Source organism: Motacilla alba, chromosome 17 (genome assembly GCF_015832195.1).
Source record: "Motacilla alba alba isolate MOTALB_02 chromosome 17, Motacilla_alba_V1.0_pri, whole genome shotgun sequence".
Classification (NCBI taxonomy): Eukaryota; Metazoa; Chordata; class Aves; order Passeriformes; family Motacillidae; genus Motacilla; species Motacilla alba.
In genome coordinates this window covers 9,820,524-9,840,099 of record NC_052032.1, presented here as the reverse complement: position 1 = coordinate 9,840,099, position 19,576 = coordinate 9,820,524, and the positions used below count along the sequence as shown (strand labels likewise).

Below are 19,576 nucleotides of genomic sequence, written 5' to 3'. Positions count from 1 at the left end.
CCTCAGTGATGGGGAAGTGCTGACTAACGCGTGCCAAGGTTTGATCGGTTTTGAAGCTGGATGCACATAGCAGCTCTTTATGTGGTGGGAGTGGTGGCACTGGCCCAGCCTGTGGGGCTGGTTTTCCCAGCTGAGGAGCTGTGTGATGTCCTGACAGGTGTGACCGGTGCTGGGGCTGCCTGCAGACACCTGTTTGCCAGTATGAAGAGGAGACAGATTAGGAATTTCTTCCTATTTTTGATATAGCTGTGCTGAAAGGGGCAGCTCTTTGCATATGGAAACTTGTTCTTTTTCTCCAGGAATGGGGGCTGAGTTTGCTCTGTGACTCTCCTGATGCTCTTCTACTTTTCCTTCTCTGCTCTGCCTGATGCTGTATGTCTGATGTGAGAATCTGCCTGATGCTGTATGTCTGACGTGGGGGGATTTGCTTTCATGGAAAAGACTCTGGAATGGAAGGGGAAGCTGCAGGTGTGCAGCCTGTGACTCCAGGGAGTGAAGTACTGGAGAACAGACACAGCCACTGGAAAGCTGAGGGCTGTGGTATGATGGAACAAACAGCAAACATGGGTCTTTAAGTAGGATACTTGATGGGATTTCAAGGAAACAGACACAGAGACTCAGAACATTTGGATTCCTATTCTCTGACTGGGACTTCTCTTCCAGTCCCAGTCTCTTCCCCTTTACTCTGATAGCTGTATAGCTCAACAGAAGATAAGGGGAAAACATAAATGTCCAAGATCTGATTTCTCCCCACCTCTGCTTTGAAGGATGCCTTTTCCATGTCATAGGCTCTCAGTGACTGTCATCTTTTCAGAGAGCTAAAACTGTTTGGGGAGCAGTTATTCCGTGTCCTAATGCTTCATGATCTCTTGATTTGATGGCTAGGTAATTGGACTTGGCAAATAGATTAGGGCTTCTCTGGTTACCCAGTCATGCTCTCCAGGTCTTCAATCATGCAGAGGCTTAATCTGTTCCTTCAAAGTGCTCAGCTGTGCCATTTGGGTGACCTTAAAGAGCATCCCCAGGGCTGAACTGCAGCGTGGGGTACGCAGGGATGGGGCGTAGGAGAACTGGGAGCACTGCTTCCAAAACTGGAAATGGGTAACGCTCTTCAACAGCAGGCACTGAGCAACACTGTGTTCCAGTGCAGAATGTCTGGCAGTTAACCTGCAACTATTGATTAGGGCAGCATTTGGCCCCTTTTCAGGTTCTGCCACGAACTTAGCACACAATTTCATTTCTTCCTGTCTGAAGTTCCCTCTATAAAGATCTGAAATGTTTTCCTGTCTCACAAAAACTGTTATTTTAAAAGCAGTAATAAATGTACTCTGGTAAATATGGTGACAAGTGTTCTAGAAAAGCCAGGAAGAAAGGCAAAAATACTGGGAAAAGGGTGGGGAGACAAAACCGATAACTTCTTTGCTTCTGGTGGGTGAGGGTGAAATTGGTGACTGCCAAAAATATGAGCTCAGAGAAGTAGCTTGTTCTGCTCTGAGCCCACATCTGTACACACCTCCTCATCTCTACAGATGGCCAGAAGGCTGAAGAGAGAACACAGTTGTCTAAATTTGTGTAAGAGAAAAGAATCATGACTCCCACCTTGGAGGCACATAAGAACCTCTTGTAACTGGGGGGTTTTTGACAATTTTAAAAATTTGGTTGAATTTTCAGTCTTAGCAAATTTTGTGGAACCTGACACTGTTCGTAGTTGCTAAATAAATAACTTCTAAAATTTTAATTTGTGTTAAAAGATGGTTGTCTGGAACGGCAGTCTTTATTCCTTCAAAACTGGCCTGCTAAGGAATACATTTGATCCAGAAGTCATCTTTGCATGCTTATACTTCAGCAATTTATAAGATGCTTTTCCACTTAAGATTTCATAGTTCTTCATATTTTAGAAATAACAACTGTCACAGTCACAGTGATGGTGTTGTTTGGATAAATCATGATAAAAGGCACGAAGATAAAACCAAAATATTTTTGCTTTCATGTTTCTTTTCTCCTACCATTAGTGTGGGAATGAGATTGTCTTTTACACTGAATATATTCATATGGTCTGCTTTATCTTTTGGGGAATTCAGTAATTTTCCTTTTGTTAGCTCAGGAGATAAAGGACATTTTTTAAAGCAGGCAGTTGGAAGTCAGTACTATATAAGTAGTGATCTGTTGACCAAAAACCTGGTTTTGTGGATGTGGCCTTACGTAATAAATTAACAGAAGAGAGCAGCTTACAAAGTGCATCTTTGACAGGTCTCTGATCAAGCCCATTCTTTGCAGAGGGCTTGAATACTGAACGTCCCTGAGCTGTGACTGTAGATACTGTTCCCTTCCACCCCAACACTGAGGAGCCTGAAACTGGAAACCTCCTGACCCTTTTAAAAACAAACGAGCAATTTTGTTTAGCTTTTTGCTGCGGGTCAGGAGCCCGAGCTTCATGCCAAGTTTCAGTGTGATCCAAAGTAACACTGCAGACTTATGGAAAACCTCCTGCAGTATGGAACTGAAGAAGCTGTGACTGTTGAGGTGCTGGGATTTATTACAGCAGATTCTTAGAAGGGGAATAAGAGAAGTCCTGCCCTCAAGATCCTTCAGTAAATTACAATTCTTAGGTGAGAACTTACCAAGTGTATGGGTGAAATATTTTGTGTTCCTCAATATGGCTTCTACATTCCTGTTAAAACAGCCACGTTACAAAAGGATCTGCTCTTTCTGTGCAGTTGGGTGGTAACTGGCCTCTGTTTTGGTTCCCCTTGAGATGCTTCCAAGTGTGCTTTTAGTGGTGCAGCAGCAGCCCAGTGCCACTGTCATAACAGCATTCCACTCTCCCTGAGGAGTTGCAGCAGCACCACACACGGATGCACTGGTCTCTCCCTTGCAGGATGGGGACACTCATCCTTCCAGCACTGTGTCTACAGAACTTTCTCTGGTGGCTGTTCCATGAAGTTTTGAAGGGGAGCAAGTGGGCTGAAAGACTGTGAAGGGTAAAGAGGATTCAGAAGCGTTTGCAGAGAAATGGGCATCTCCACAGCTGAACTGAGCTGGCATCAATGGATGGCCCAGGGAGGCAGGGGGAGTCTGGCAGAAACTGTCCAATATTTCTTCTGGAGTATCCATTTACGGATGCTTCTGCAGTTACTGCAGGGTTTGAATATCATTGAACTGGTGCTTCTGCAGTTGCTGTAGAAACTGTTGGCTCAGGCTGTCTCCTTGCAGCTCTCCTTCAGAGGAAGGACTGCTCAGGGAGAGCTTGGCTGGGCATGGGACTCACTGGTACGTTCCCTGTTTCTTTCACACTGCGATCTGCAATCTTTATTTTAATACAAATCCCTTGGCTAGCTCTTCTCTTGCTTATAAATGTTTGATCTGTATGTGGTACTCGCAGTAAAGGAGTCCTCTTGTGCCAGAAGAACAAAGACTTGCTTTCTGCGGGTGCTGGGCACCACTGATTTGCAGTAGCTGCCTGGTTTCAGTGCCAGTTTTAGCAGGTGCACCTTGTCTCAATGAGTTCTCTTTGCCCTCATCACACAGCACAGTAGCAAGTCTCATGCACAGTCTATAGAATACTGAATTTTGGCAGAGAGATGAGGAGTTCAGGATTTACTGCACTTTCCCTCTCCTTTCCCTTGCTCTGCTTTCATTATTTGTGCTCCTCTTGGTACAGTTGGACTCGTGATCGATGCAGCTGATTATATTCTAACAAAGTTTGAAATATCTCCTGAAAAGATCAAAGTAGCCATTCTGAAAGAACTCCCAGGAGTTATGAACTGGTGTTGGATGGCTGGAGCTCGGTGTGGAGCAGCTTTCCAAAGGGATCTTGTTTGAGAGGTGTGGTTTGGGTGCAGGCAGGCGAAGCCATGTACTCCTGCTCATCTGGGAGTTCCCAGTGGTTTTCCTGGTTTGTAAGAGATTCTCTCAGACCCTCTCCATCCTTTACATCTGATTTTGGGCGTTTTACAGGGTCACTCAGTATCTAATGTGAAAGCTGGGTTTTGACTGGTTATTTTGTTGTTTTGTTAAGAGAGAGAGAGAAGAAACTCCCTTCTCCTCCACAGCCTGCTCCTCTGTCAGCTGGAGCTTTAGAAAAAGCAAGTGGCAAAGAGAGCCTTTGGGTTTTTCTTCAAAGCCAACGATGTGCTAGAATGAGGTGTGCAGAGGGCTCCGTGCTGAGGAGCTGCCTGCAAAGCCTCCCTTGTCTTGCACAATGGCTCAGGTCCCTCCACAGTGTTCTGAAGTGTTCTTGTTTTTGGCTTCTGTTCTTCCTGAGATCAGACTGTGTGTCCTGCTACCTGACAAAAGAGGGGCTCCGCTGGTCTCTTTTGGAAAAGACTCAAGGTTCCTGAGTCCTCATCAGTTTGACTTTCAAAAGAGCACAGTGCTCAAAAAATCTGATGCCTGAAAGTAGGACACGTTGTGAATTAGGTTCCTGAGTTTAATCAAACCATATTCAGATGTTGAATTGCTAATTTGACTCTCATGAATGGACAGGTAATTGTTGTCAAGCATTTCCTGGGATAGTTTGCCAAGCTGACCTGTGAGGAACCCATGATCCTGCAAGAGAGATTGAATAACAAAAGCAGCCAGGAATGCAGTGTCTGTTCAAATTAAACTAATGAAGCCTAAGGAGGTGGAATGCTAGAAAGGGAAGAGGATGCTCCATGCTTGGTGTGTGTTGTAAATGAAAAACTCACTCTGTTCCAAGTGCTACCACTGAGTTACTGTGGCCCTGGGCAAGTGACTTGAATTTTTGGGCAGTGGGGTCTCTTCCCTGTGCAAACAACATAGCATTTAAACCATATAACAGCAATTAGAGAAGTGATGTTTGAGGAGTTGTGAAATTCTTGAGTATCTAAGGTCTGATTTTGGCTTTTTTTGCTAATAAAAATACCATGAAACTTGATAACTGCAATCAAAATAGAAAAGACTGAGTAATGTTTTTTCAGTCTCCTTTAAAGTCCAGCATGGAGGTTGCCATCTCCCCCAGGTTAGCAAGAGGAGGGTGGGCAGTCCTGTCTGGTTACTGAGAGACAGAGAAGTAATTTCCAAGATTTCTTTGGTTTCTTACCTCTGAGCTGTTTCAGTCAGTTTACTCTTCGTGGTGTTGAAAAACTCGCTTTATCTCTTGAGTGGCTGCAGAAACTCTGCAGGGTTTGACAGTTGCACAAAGCACCTCGGTGACACCTGCATGCCTTGGTATCTCATTGCAGGATTCAGGAATGAAATCAGTCTAGAAATGCAGTATATTCTCCCCATGGTCAATAGGAAAAATTGGCCACAACCACTTGGACTGCAGTTCTGTAAGTGGTGTTATTCACCAAACTGTGCTTATCCTTCAGTGGGCAGAATGCTGGTTCCTCTGTTAGCTTTTAACTTTCATGGCAATATTCCAAGAGGAAAAAACAGTACTTAAGTTTTGTTCTCAGCACAGAGATAAACTGAATGTCTCTGTCATTTGTCTGAAACCATGTGGTGAAAGGCATGGTTCTTTTTTCTAACAGTTTTGCAGAGTAATAGGACCGACCATGATTTGGATTGCTCAAGACACGTGCTGGGTTACTTCAAAGTCTGCCAAGTTTTAATTTGCAATATCTGGAAAATTTAGAACAGAAACATCTGAATGTCTGCAGAAATCATGCTTCTAAATTTAACTTCTGGATTTTGTGTTGGTAAAGCATGAAATTGCCTGGTAGTATTTGTCCACTGAATTTCAGGGACAGCCTTTCCTTCTGTTGACAGTGTTGCACTGGTGCTTCTGCTGTTCTGTCCCTGGTTCTGCAGTGTGAATTATAAATGCTTTGGAGCAGAATGCTCAGTGAAAAGGTGTTAGCCAGGTTTAATTACCTTGTGTTTCTGTCAAAACAAGCAACAAGCCTTTGCAAGAATGTTCTTTTACCTTGTTATTGTTTTCTTCAATGTATTTCTGCAGTTAATAAATAATGACCTAACTTTCCCAGGCCAGCAAGAACTGTTTCTGAACACCCCGTTACAGCAAGTGTAGGAGTTTGCAAATATCCCTGAGAAAGCCCAATACAAGGACTTTTGTTTCCATAACAGAGGAGCTGTGCAAGGTGAAGACCTCATAAACCAGCAGAACCAAGTGCTCCTTCAGTGCACATAGTATTTGTGTACTTTTTTTTAAAAAAAGGATTATTTTCACTAACACAGAAGCATCAGGTTATAGAGATGAATTCTGTTTAACTGGAATAAGATAGATTGATGGCATTATAATCTGATATTATTATATCACTAAAAGTACAGTTTTGGACTGAAAACCAGGCAGGTTTTTTGTGCTGACAAGAGCAGAGTTCAATGTAATGATGGTGACATGGACACAGATTTCCACAGGTAGCGAAGCAGGCAATAAAAACATTTACACTCTAATCTGGACTGAGGGATGAAAGGGTTTCTGTCTCTCTGCCCACCTGAGGAGAACACCCTCAGTCTGTGGCAGCTGGTTTCTAATCCTGCTTTTGATCCTGCCTCTGCATCCGGCACCGTGTGCTCTCCTACCCTGACAGGCTGCGGCTCCCCGAGTGCAACTCCTTTGGAGAAATAAAATAAACCCCATCAGTGTTGCATTTAGGCACAGCAGGTTTCCTGTTACTGGGGGAACTGAAGTGGCCAGTCACAAATTGCAGCTAATGGCCCAAAATAAACCAACTTTGATTGTTTTTCTCTAGTCTTTCCCTGGACAGTAATTCCAAGTGTTACTTTTAGCAGCTCAAGTGTATGAAAGGAGCTTTGGGGAGAGAGTTCTGTTGTGGAGAGCTGATGTCCCTGCAAGGCTGAGAGCATTTAGAATGCTGATATTGATTGGCCAGGCTGTTTGCTCCTCCTAGAGAAAGAGGGGCTTGTCCCTGCTCCTGGAGCTGCAGCAGCTGCGCCACACCCCCGTGCGTGTGCCAGCCTGCCCGAGGGGCTCCTGACCTGCCCGAGGGGCTCCTGACCTGCCCGAGGGGCTTCCCGGGGCTCCTGGCAGGTGTGGTGCCTCCCAGGATGTTGATCCTGTTTTGCTGTTCAGAGATTTTGGTTGCTTGCTGCTGGTGGGAGGACAGGGTGTGTTGTCTGGAGGAGAATGCAAAGGCTGAGGAAGTTTCTTTAGCAAATGAAGAGCTGGAAGTGTCGTTGGTGCTCTTGTGAGTGGCATGATGGAGATGACATCACTGTCTATAAAGAGAAATTAAACTAATTCATAGCCCTGTAGGAAATGTAAAGGAAGAGGCCAAACCAGCTAAGTTGTGTCTGTGGTTTAAAAACACCATCCACCTGGGACTGGTGCGTTTATCCTGGGAGCTCCTTTTTCTCCCCCCAGATTTTATTTGAAATTCAAAAGATAAAAAAAGATTAACTGTAGCTTCTCAAGTTTGAGATCAATTACTTAGCACAGTTCTGTTCTCCAAAGACACTGGAGAGTGCAGTATTACAGACACCTAATTTAACTTTTTTTTTTTTTAATTTCAATGACCTATTAAAAATAAGCAACAAAAAAAGGCTGTGGAATTCATTACGCATCTCAGGATGTTCCTAAGGATTAGAGTAATATATAGAACTTAGGCTGAGAAATAAATTTTGTAACCTAGCTTGTGGTCTACAAACTGAGCATTTCCACCACTGATGGTGCCTGCTAAAGTCATCCTTTTTTTCATTTCCATGGCTGTACTGTGCCGTGTGAAGTGGAGAGGGGAATAACAGATGAGTTTTGCAAGTGAAGCTGGCAGATGTGACAGCACATGCGTGCAGTGGAGGCCTGCTGAGGCAAGAGGATGCTGCATTGAGCCCATCTAAAATATTTTTAGACTCAAGATTTTCCAGGGAAATAGGACTTTTGTTTTTATTTACTAATTCTGTTCATCTCTAAATATGTTTGTGGCTCTTTTTCTTTCTCTCAGCCAAGCTGGGACTTCCTACTACAAGATCTTGTCCAAGGCAAATGGTGGAGTGGGGTCACACATGACAGTTCTTTCTCTGCCATCTCAGGCTGGCGTGGTGCTTTACTGTGATGGGTATTGTTGCTAGCTTTCATGCCTAAGTAACCTAATTCAAATCTTTTGGTAGGGATATAATGGATTTGAAGCAAATAATTGTGTTCTGAGGCTGACAGTGGATGCCAGGGTACCCTCCCCCAGAGACAAACCCCAGTGCTCTCTGCTGAACGGGTGCTGGGTTCTGAAGGGCGTCAAAAGAGCCAAATTTGTTCCCTAAACAGCCCAAGATTTTAGTTTAAAATTCTGTTTCAGACCTTTCTGTGGCATTGCACGTTGTAACATTGAATCAAACTTAAAATAATGTGGTTGAATGGGCAAGAGATGGCAAGAGAAAACACTTAAAACCTTGAGCTTTTAGTAACCCAGAAAGTTTGACAATGTGTTCTTTGACAAAACAGCCAATTAGTCAGGAAGTAAAAAATTATCCTGAACTTGTTCAGGACTCAGAGTGGAACTAAAACATGGGAAAAGTCTGATGGAGGATGTGCACTGGCTGGGAGCACAAGAGCTTTTTACACAATACTCACAGAGTCTAGTGATCTTCCATTCCAAATCCTTTTAAATCTTCTCTCTTTAATTAAAAAAAAAAAAAAAAGTCACTGAGGCAGCAGACTGACATACTAGAAAATGCATTTCAGAGGAGAGTCATGAATGTTTAAACTGGCTGAAAGGCAGCCAGGCACAGTAACCAAGGGGGTTTGCAATACTGCAAACACAGGTCTGTATAACTGACATCAGGGAACACATTCTGGGGAGAAACTTCCTTAAACTGCACCGCTGAGGGTTGCTGAAATTTTAGTCAGAAGGAGAGCATTTATTCTTAAAAACTTCTTAATGCTTCGACACTTCATGTAAACACTGGGAAACACGACTCTCAAACACGTATTTGCATTGTGTTATTTGTAAGAATTACTGAATTTGTTTCTAGCCAGAGCTTTGGAATCCATGCTGCTTGTCTCTTTCCTCTTACTAATTCCCAGGACATGCATTAGCCTGGGCTGCAGAGCAGGGGACAGACAGTAGAGCCAACGTGTTTGGCTGTTGCCTCATGGATCTGATAAAAAGTGCAAACCACCAATACAAGCAGATCCAGTGGTACTGTAGGACAGTTAGGGCTCCAGCCTCCTTCTTTTTGTTGAAATTGTATTTTATTTCTTGCCAGCACAGAGGGAATGCCATGCTTTCCAGCCCCTTCCATGAGTGTGCCTTTGCTCCCTGGCGGCAGTTCCCCCATGGCTGCTGGGCTGCAGCTCGTGTCCACCTGCAGAATCCCATCTTCTATGGGATATGAATCACAGCAGCAAAGAAACTGGGGCACTGCAGCTATTTCAGTGAAGCTGGAGGGTGCTGGGGAAGCAATGTCCCTGTTCTGAATCTCCTCAACATCGTGGCGTTTCCTGGGCTGGTTTCTGGGCCAGCGAAAGCCGAGCAGGTAAAGGCAGTGCTCACGAGTCCAGGGATGTGGGGAGTCTCTGGGAGTCTGCAGCTGTGCAAGGCTTTGGGGCTGGGGTGTGATGCAGGACAGGGCTGGCGTGGTGAGGACCCAGCATGGCACAAACTGGGTGGAGGAGGTAGAACTGTGATTCTCTTTTGGAGAATGTGATGTCATTCCAGGCATGGATCCAGAATTTTGCTTAAACCAGCTCTGTCTCTGGGAAAATGACATTGCAGATGGTGAGTGTCACTTCAGTGTAATGTAATTCTGTTATTAATTTAGTTAATTTTTCAACTGTAAATGAATGCAGTCTGAGTTAAGAGTTTCAGATGATTTTGAGTGTGGATGTCACATTATGACTGCGAAGTACCTTGATGTTTCCTTTGACCAGTTCAGCCAGGAAAGCAGGAATGCAACATCAGGGTGTCTCAAGTCACAAATCAGTTCAGTGTTTCACAGACACTGAGAATCCAGTGGTGGTTTCTGCCTTGTCTCAAATGAATACTTTGCTATTCATTATTTATGTATTATCTAATCTGTAACTTTTTATTTAAGACACCTGCCAAGAAATGCACCCTTCAAGATATTTTGTCTTCTGCAGTGCTCAGTTTTACAGGCAATTCAGTTTTGCATATTTCTTACTGTTTGAACAGGAAAAAACATTAAACTGTTCATGTGTCAATTTGTTATTTAAGTGTCAGCAGCCAGTTTTTAAAACTTTTTGCACTTGGTCTGTCTCCAGTCAGTCTTGTATCTTGACACCCATACCAGGAGGTGAAGGCAGTTTCAAAATTATTTCATTAGAGCCCCTCTGTAGCCTTGACTCTGCTGGGGGTTGTACAGGTTTCAGGGAATGTGAAGCCAGATAAAAATCTAGAGGGAGATGTAAAAAATACCTTGAAGTCTGCAGCTGGTGTGCTGCTCTGAAGACCACCTGGTGAGTGTGGTGAATACCTTCCTGTCCTCAGGAGTCTGTAGTAGGTTCAATCCCAGGAGGATTTATATTCTTTCCAAAACTCTTATCTTTCTTATACATTACAATTCAATAGCTGCAGTTATTTCTACTAATGTCTGTTTCTTTCTGAGACTGGATGGTGTGATTCTATCTGAAATAGAGCATTTTTTTCCTCAAATGATTGCATACGTGCTCACACAGTGCCTCTGTCGTTCCTTTTTTAACCTTCCTGTTAGGCTGGTAATGATTTCCCCTTAGACCATCTTTTCACCTTCTTTCCAGGAGCTAAAAATATGAGCTACACTCCACACATCCCCGTTTCCTTTACCTTAATGCATTAATTTAGATTAGGCAATTGCTTGCCTTTGATTCTTGAACTTCTTTAATTACTGTACCAGTGTGATTTCTTTTGGCTCTTTTTCCATTGCTGACTCCACAGTGGAGGGGACTCCATGTGTTCAGTGATTCTCAGCTGCATCCCTGACCCGAGGGTCCCGCCTTGGCACAGATGGATTCTCCCCAGGGGCTCTCCAGCAGCTCCCTGCCCGCTGACAAGTGGGCAGCTGTGCTCCTTGCACTGTGAGCCTTGTCAAGCTCCAGAGCCTGGAAGGTGACTTTGATTTCTCTGTTCTGATGGCTACATGTGCTGTGGTTCCAGATCTGGTTATCAAGTTTGTGCCTCCCCTGTTTTTGGCACGTAGAGCTGGCTGTGGGGCTGCCTGGCAGGGGCTGCTCCCGAGAGATCTGCGAGCACAGGAGCCTTTGACTGAAATGTTAGGAGAACTGAACAGGCAGGAGTAATCCCAGACTCCAGTATTTGCTGTATGAAGTGTAAGAGTTTGCCAGAGGAAGTACCTTTTCAGCTTCTAACTATAGTGTTGCTTTGTAATTATTCATTTGGATGGAAAATTCCAGCCTTCTAAAGGTTATCCCAGATGCAACTTTGCCAGGAAATGCATTACATGGAAAATAATAGAACTCCTATGAATACACAGTCTCCAGGTGAAACTGGATGCTGAGCATACTGTTGGAAGCTGTTAAATATGTGTCCCAGTGTTACAGGGCACTGTTCTCCACAGTGCTGCTGAGGCTCTGAGTGGCCAGGATTTCTCTTTGTGTGGGGAAGGGACAGTTCCATACAAGGAGCTGGGATTTTAAATAGTGAATATCTGCACAAGGCACGGGTCAGTCATATTTTGCAGATTTCTCTGCCCTGTGCTCCTCTCTGAATCCTCATGAATTGTATTTCTTATCTGTTCCCCCACGGTTTGCTGATTCTTTTAACATGAGGGAAAACTATTTTGATATTTCTCTGTCAGTTATTTTGACATTAATCAACACTGCAGATCTTGTTTTGTTTGGTGTCTGGGTACATCATAAAGAGAGTTGCTGAAAGAGTTCAATTACAATATCAGCATCTCTGCCAAATGTATTGAGCTGTTCTGAAAAGCGGCTTGTCTTTTCTGACCCAGATACACAGTTTCCAACTGTGGGAGATGCTGCCAGAAAGACTCTTGGCAGAAGGCCAGCAATAAAATTATACTGCAGAAAAACACAACATATTTTCAGCAGCATTTTGTGTGGTGTGATGAAAAATTACCTGTCTCCTGACTGCAAAGCAGAGGCTAAAATAAACTTCCAATTCGAAGTTGCAAGCCTCTGACTTTTGAAGGTAACAAAAACCGGTATAAATTCCAGTTATTTTCTGTTATTGTGTGTGATACACCTCGGGCTGTGTTAGATACTCGTTGCTTTCTTATTAGCAACCTCTGTTGTTCTTGCTGCCCTGTCAGTATAAACTCTGTCTGCTCTTGGGGTGCTGCACGGTGCAAACTGCAGTTTCCCATGGCAGATACTGGTGTCGGGGTGGATCTGGAAGGTGGAGGGTGTTTTAATGCTTCAGCTGAGTATTGTTAGCGTGTGCCTTCTTGATGGAGCATTTGAAACCAATTTTCATGGTGTTCTGCTTGGCCTGGCCAGGAGCCTGGAGAGCAGCTCACTGAAGTGAGGGTTTGGAGCTCTGGTGTCCAGTGACCCCAGTTTTCTCTTCTCTGTTGCACCAGTAACGCTTCTGTGCAAGGTGCTGCTGCAGGGGGATACTGGGCTGCCAGACACAGTTCATGTCTCCTTTCTAGAGGCTCAGAGCACCCTCATTCTGGTAGTTCAGTTTCCAGGGAATGCAAGTACCTGTCTCTCCCACCTTTTCACCTCCCGTACAGGCACTCGGAGGTAGCTGAGCACATTCATCAGCCCTGGCTGTTTAACTGTCTGTCCCCTGGGAATGCAGCTGCAGATGCAGGAAGATCTCCTACTACAAAAGCCTCATCTGAAATTCTTTTTGCTTGTCTTGAGCCAAAGCATAAACTTCCTCTGTGAAGGATGGGATGTTTAATGGAAACGCTGCTACACTGTCATGGTGTTTTAATAACATTTCTAATGTGTCAAATCCCCAGTGATTTTAAACCACACTGCAGACTCTGCGCGGCTCCACTGTGACCTGCTTTGGAGACAGAGATTATTTACTCTGGTTTTACACTTTAGGGGCACACGATGCAGAGCAGAAGTGACTTTTTCAAGGTCACCAAGGTCTCAGTAATGCAAGGAGCTTCCTGTATGAGTTTTCTTGCAAGTGTGGGTGGCTGCCCCTAGGTAAGAGAGCCACACATTTAAATATTGTGCTTTTTAGTCTGAGCATCAACTGTTACTTCCCTGAGGATGCAGGACCAAATATCCTGCTGTAGTCTGGTAGTGGAATGAGGCTGTTGGATTTATGGAATTGCTGCTCACTTCACATAATGCTTTCTGATGTATTTGGTGCTGAGCTATGTTATGCTGCCTTAGTCCATATGGTTGGAGCAGATTTGATTTTGGTTTTCCTTAATTTAATTCTGTGTGCTGTCAAATGTACTTTATTCTGTATATTGTGTCTGCACTTTTATAGTAAACTCCCTCCTGTTTAGTGCTTTTGTTGAAAATGTTTTCTCAAAGTCTGAACTAAATTAGGGTTTCACTCCTATGCGCGTTCCTGAAATATTCGTAGGATGTTAATGACTTGGAAGACATCGTGTATCAGCTTCAACTCAATTTTCAGGATTTTTTCCCAGCTTTCTGAATTTTATAATAAAGATGCCTTTGTAATTCATCTGTCTGTGCCCTGACTTCAGCCATGCACTGCTGAAAAAAAGGGCAGGTAAAGAGCTCATAAATACCTTCATCCAACAACCTTTACTTGTCTTGAAAACAAGAAGGCAGGTGACTGCTCCATACACTGCTAGGGCAGAGTATGGAGAGGTGCTGGTGTTTTCATCAGCCCAGCAGAGATTAACCCCTCTTGTGGCTGTGGCACATTGGTTCCCAGCCTGGTCTGGATTTTTCAAGAACCTGAGAAGCACCCGGCACAGCAGGGCTTCCCCCAGGAGCGAGTGTTTGCAGACTGGCCCTCTGGGCAGCAGCCTGTCAGCACTCGCTGAGCACCACGACTTGCTCAGCCACCTATCTCTGGCCATCTGCTTGCCACAGCCTGGGCGAGCTGATAAGCAACAGCTTGCAGTAGTCTTGGGAGGGAGGCCGGCCTGGAGTGTTGCTGGAGTCTGGAGACATTGCACTGGGCATATGCTGAAGTCAGCAACACATTGCAGTGCCCTTCTCTCTGCCTGGAATTGCCAAGTTACAGCTACCACAGAAGATAACAACCGAGAATGTGAAATGTGGGAGTGACAGGGAAGAAGAGCAGGTGAAGATAGCTGAATTCAGTTTGGAGAGAGAAATAATTTGAAATAGATTATCTAGAAATGTGTCTCATAAAAGTCTCTCTAGTTTGCTATTTGCTGACTCAAGTTTATATTATTAAAAAGCAAAATGACCTTGTAAAGAGTCTGGCTGGTTCTGGAGATGGTGAAAGGCTGTTGAGTGTGGAGGAGCTTATGACTAGTTCACAAAATAAATACTGCCAAAGCAGTGATCTTTACTTAGTTTTCCTCCCAGCTGCCCCTGTCTGACTTCAGGATCTCTTAAAAGAAAGAACATGCCCTTCGTTGACAGACAGGTCTCTGCACAGTGTTCTTGTCTGGCTTTTTGTTTTACCCAATTCTACATCCTCAGTTTAGTGGTGTGACTTACAAACAACTATCAGGCCCTTGCTGCCAAAGCTACTGGTCCTGTGAACCTGCTGAATTCATTCCTCACCAGGGACATGGGGAAGCAGGATCTGCTGTTACCTTTTCCCCTGTCACATTCAAATCTCTGTGGGATGCAACATTTTAATTATTCCCTGTCACATCACAGGTTTAAGTATCTCCTCAGCTTTCATGTCATCTCACCTATCCCTCTGCTGTTGCCAAACATGCTTTTAATTTCTAACAATGTCAGGCTTCTCTGACACACAGTATGCAAAGTGTTGCTGAAGAAGGGGTTCAGCATACAAGAAAAAAGGAAACCTTGTGTGTGTGCGTGTCAATCTGCAGAAATTTACTGACTGGGTTTCCAGTCGCTTCAAAATGTTGCTGGAGAGCTGATGCAACAATATGTGTAGAGAAAGGGAAACAGCAATTTTCTGCAAGGACTGGAGCATCTTGCTGTGCAGTGAGCTTATGCTTCACTCTCTCCCATTACCTGCTCTGTTCTTCTGCTTTTCTCTCTCACAGAGCATTTCTTTGCAGTTTTATGGTGCCAGTGCTGGTGTTGTTTCCCAGTTTAGTACAAGAAGGCTGCTCCTGCAGGATCTCTTCCATGCTGTGCTGGGAAAGGCAGTGCATGGGCAGCACAGGAGGTGTGGGTGATTTCAGCTCCTCGCAAGTCTGACGTCTGCAGTTTGTTAGAATGTGCTTGTCTGCCTTTAAATAACAGCTTGCAGTTACTGCAACCTGAAGTTACTGTAACCTGTGCAGTTACTGCACACTTGGTTCTTGTGCAGCATCTGACACAGGACTGACGGCTGCACTGAGGATTTCCACAGAGAATTTCCTTCTGGTAATAAATGTAGTGTGTTTGATTCCTAACGTGCACGCGACACAAAAAGAGAGACTTTGTGAGCTGGTTTCACATGGAGCACGTTTGCCATGTTGGATTTCCTGTCTTCCTCATCCCAGAAGCTGGGATTGCCAGGTGGCTGACAAACCTCCCTGGGATCAGCTCTAACTGGCATGGCAAAGTCGTTACATGTGTGTGGGCACATCACAAAAAAGTTGCTTTCCACAGTGACATCTGTTTGCTCAGATATAAATGGATCAGTGACTGTCCCATCTGGAAGCTGGGGTGCTTTGATCAGTGGTTTGCCTCATGTGCTGCATTCACCACTTCTGGAATCAACAAGGCATCGCTGCTGATTTCAAGTTGTTTCTCTCTTTTTGCAGGTGAATTAGAGAAAGTGACTCCCAGAGCACCTTGGCTGTATGAACTCTTGAGCTGTCAGGAGAGGCTTATGAAGAGGTTCTGTCAGGCAAAACAGTGCTTAGCAAAGACACCAAGGAGGAGGGAAAAGGAGAAAGGGAGGGAGAGAGAGCTGAAACACTAACAAACCATGGTAGGTATTTGTTGTCTTTCACAGGGGTGCATTGAAAGTGTTTGCTGCTGCCAGGCCTGCACGGGGCCTGATCAAACCTGAGAGAGGGGATTTTCTGACCTTGCACTAACTGAGGGATGGTACTGTGTGCTTTGAGCAGAGCAAGTGAGGTCTGATGTATTGTCAGGCTCTTAAAGCCAAAGAGTGCTCTTGTGAGCCTGCAGTACATGAATTATTAAATACCAACGAAGGGGATGCTCATAAGGTTTTCTAATAAAACTAGCATTAGCAGGCTGTAGCAAACAGCATCAGTGACCTTGAACTCACAGATTTCATTACCAAAAGCTCACATTCCCCTTCCACCTCTACCTCACAAAAGCAAGTTAGGATTATTCCCATCCCTGTGTGTGTGAATGAAGGTGCCTCTGTGCACTCTTCGTAGCAGTGCAGATGAAGTGTGTACCAGATATACCTGGTGTGTATGGTTTAAGTGAGGAGTCGCTCCTCATTTGCCTGGGTTTGGCTGCAAATAGAAATGCCTGAGATGTGGGATTTGTAAAGATGTGCAAGTATGAAGTATTGTCATGGTGAGATTCTGAAATGTGTTCACAAGAAGGCAGTAAACCTACTCAGTTGCTGAACAATGACTGGAGAGCAGTTTAAACATACTTATATATTTTTAAGCCCTCTAAGGTTTTTATTAAGAGAATGGAAATAAGAATAAATGTAATAAATTTTAAATACAGTTGCTAACATTTGTGTGGCTGGTTGCTGCAGGTAGGCTGTATGTTTATATTTGTATTTTAAAAAAAGACCTAAACCAAGACTTTTACCAGTTACAGAGGAAAAGAGAGAAAGAACACTTTGCAAAGCAGGGCTGTTAATATATTTTAAATGGTGTCCCACTCTGTCATTCTTTTTGGCCTGAATTGTAATGAAGAGTTGATCTTGTTAGCCCCTTTTCATTAGAAAAGAAAAGGTGTCTCATAATTAGGAATGAGCAGTTTGTTTCTGTTCCTCTGCTGGAACTGACATTTCGTACGGCAGAAGATGGTGGGTGAGTTGGTAAAAGCAGCTCAGCCCTTTCCCTGCAGTATCCATGTTGTGGATAACCACAAGAGGGACCTCCTGGAAGCATTCTGCAGCCTATCAAACTGCAGGGGATAAAACCAGCCCCTGACAGATGAATTGTTACTCCCCAAATTATCCAGCTGGGTAGGAACACAAAAATTAGGAAGGGAATGATGTCATGACCTTCAATGGAAGAGACACAGGGAGTGCAATAAACCAGGAAATCATGGACAGTTCCTTAATAAGGATCCAGCCTAGAGGGCTGTGAGGTTGTTCAAAGGCCCTTTGTGTCCTTAGGAGTGGGTACAGCTACAAACCCATGAAGAAGGGGTGAAAATGACACCTAATTAAGGTGCTTAATGTGTAGGAGGAACAGAGGGGTTTGGCTGGTGATTCTGTTCTGGGAGGCTTTCAGCAGTGACTGTAGAGACCAAGACTTATTGCTGCCCTTGCCACAGGTCTGTGCTGTGATCACAGCTGGTCTGGGGCACTGTTTAGATCAAAAAAGTCTCACCTGAACAGTCTGCAGCAAGCCCAAAACTTCCTAGAACAGGTTACCCAACTAGTGAAGTTTACCTCCCTCAGCAGTGTCACTCAGGACTCTGAGTTTCACTGCAGGCTTTTTTAATTAGCACTCCTAATATCTTCCTATTCATTTGAATGTTTTTTTAAAAGAAATTTCAGTCTCTTACCATTTATCTTTATTCTCATCTTCATTCATGCTTTTGCAAATGCCTGCGCAGCGGCTGAGCCTCTCACAGTTCTGTGCTGCCTGTGACTTCATCTGCAGCAGCAGCAAACCTGGGGGGGACTGGCTCTTTGACTGCCTGCTCCAAGGTTCCTGCTCTGGTGCCTGGCATAAACACAGGAGAGGTGGCTGCACTCAGCACTTCCAGAATATGCAAAATTCTATTTGGACAGTATCAGTAACTTCTACAAAGCAGGAGTCATCCCTCCCTGCCTGCCCTCCTTTCACATGCTATGCCCAGTCTGCACCCTCCCTGCCAGGCAGGATTCCCATTCAGGCAGTCTCCTATCAATGCTCCAGTAAGTTTGTTCTCTTTTCTTCCTCTTTCCCACTCCGCTACAGAGATCGATCCGATCTTTTGCTAACGATGACCGCCACGTAATGGTGAAACATTCAACCATTTATCCATCTCCAGAGGAGCTTGAAGCTGTCCAGAACATGGTCTCAACAGTAGAATGTGCCCTTAAGCATGTCTCTGACTGGATGGATGAAAAGAACAAGTCTGCAAAGTGTGAGGGTGATGTGGAAGCCAAGGAGGAAGCTGCAGAAGGCAGTGCCAAGTGAGTGAAGCCTCAGCTCACAACGTGTCCCTGTGCTGCTCTCAATGGCTCCTTTCCTCCAAAGAAGAGTCGTAGTGTTACCCGGGCCTGCTGCAGATGGATGTTCATAGAAGGAGGGGGATATATTTGGACTTTTTGATGTGAGAGCACGTGGGGGGAGTGCAGGGAATGGCAATAAGCCCAGTGTGGGCAGCAGTTGCACTCTGTTTCTTTGCTTATTTTACTGTGATATTGTGAAGTTGCATTTAGCAGACAAACCTTTCGGCAGTTTTAAGCAAATACAATTCCCTGGAACACACCAGTGCAAATCGACAGCCATGTGCTCGGGGGCTCCTGCAGTCTGACACAAAAAAGAAGTTTTTGTAATCCAGCAAACAGAGTTTCGTAAGCCCTCCATTACTTTCCATTATTGCCATAGTTCAACCCCAGCTGGCAACTCAGCCCCACACAGATGCTGATTTTTTTATAAAAAAAATAGTCCAAGTGTGCAGTAAATGCTTTGGAGACAACAGGATGAGACAAGAGCTGGCCCGTCAAAGAAGCATTTCTTGCATTTTACTCCATGCTTTTAAACAATCCTAGTCTACAAAACTGGCTTTTGTCACAGTCTTTTTTCTCAGCACTCAAAAATTAAAGTGTCCCTATGTTTCTTTGAAAATTCTTTACTGTGACTCTGAAAGGTTCCCCTAAACTGTAGCTGGAGAGTAAAGTCCCCTTTAATTACCCTGAACCGTTTCATTTCCAGGGATCAAGGTGGTCGGACGTTATGTGGCGTTATGAGAATTGGCTTGGTTGCAAAGGGCTTGCTGATCAAAGATGACATGGATCTGGAGCTGGTTCTCATGTGCAAAGAAAAACCCACAAAGACCTTGTTATGTATCGTTAAAGACAATCTCCCAGCTCAAATTCAGGTGAGTTCATTTGCAGCAGTCCTCCCACAATGGCTGACAGCACTGCAAGGGCTATTTGGGGAAAGGCTGGAATTTGTTCCAACAAGACAAGTGATGTAAAGGAATGTACTCTGAATCTAGGATGGCATCTGGGGCACGTGACATGTTTAATGTGGTGACATGGAGTCCTTACTCACAAAATGTAACCTCTTCCTGCTGTTGTTGCCCTGCTCCTGTTTGTGCTGTCAGTTCCTGAGGGCAGCTGACCAGCTGACCTCTGTGTGTGCAACTAACCCAGGGTGGGTTTGGGTGCTCTGGTCCACCCAACATCAGCTGAACTGCCAAAATCTTTCCTGCTCAAGTGTGTCACTCAGTCCCTGTTGCTGTCCCCTGCCTGAACCTGCAGTTCCCCATTGCAGCTGCTTTGCTTGGGCT

At 44.5% G+C, this 19,576-nt stretch overlaps 1 protein-coding gene across 11 annotated transcripts in view; it reads left to right on the top strand.

Annotated features, from left to right (window-relative positions):
• The window catches only part of LOC119708987 (spermatid perinuclear RNA binding protein), a 59,205-nt gene that overhangs the window by 6,620 nt on the left and 33,009 nt on the right, over positions 1-19,576 (top strand). For 9 of the 11 annotated variants that reach the window (XM_038156111.1, XM_038156120.1, XM_038156115.1 and 6 more), the window contains exons 2-4: positions 15,724-15,893; positions 18,034-18,251; positions 18,997-19,162. In XM_038156111.1, coding sequence (XP_038012039.1) covers positions 15,891-15,893; positions 18,034-18,251; positions 18,997-19,162 — 387 coding nt within the window. In that variant the 5' untranslated portion in view covers positions 15,724-15,890. Of the gene's footprint in view, positions 1-12,133; positions 14,106-14,126; positions 15,141-15,723; positions 15,894-18,033; positions 18,252-18,996; positions 19,163-19,576 lie in introns of those variants that run through there. The other 2 variants (XM_038156112.1, XM_038156114.1) reach the window with 2 other exon arrangements.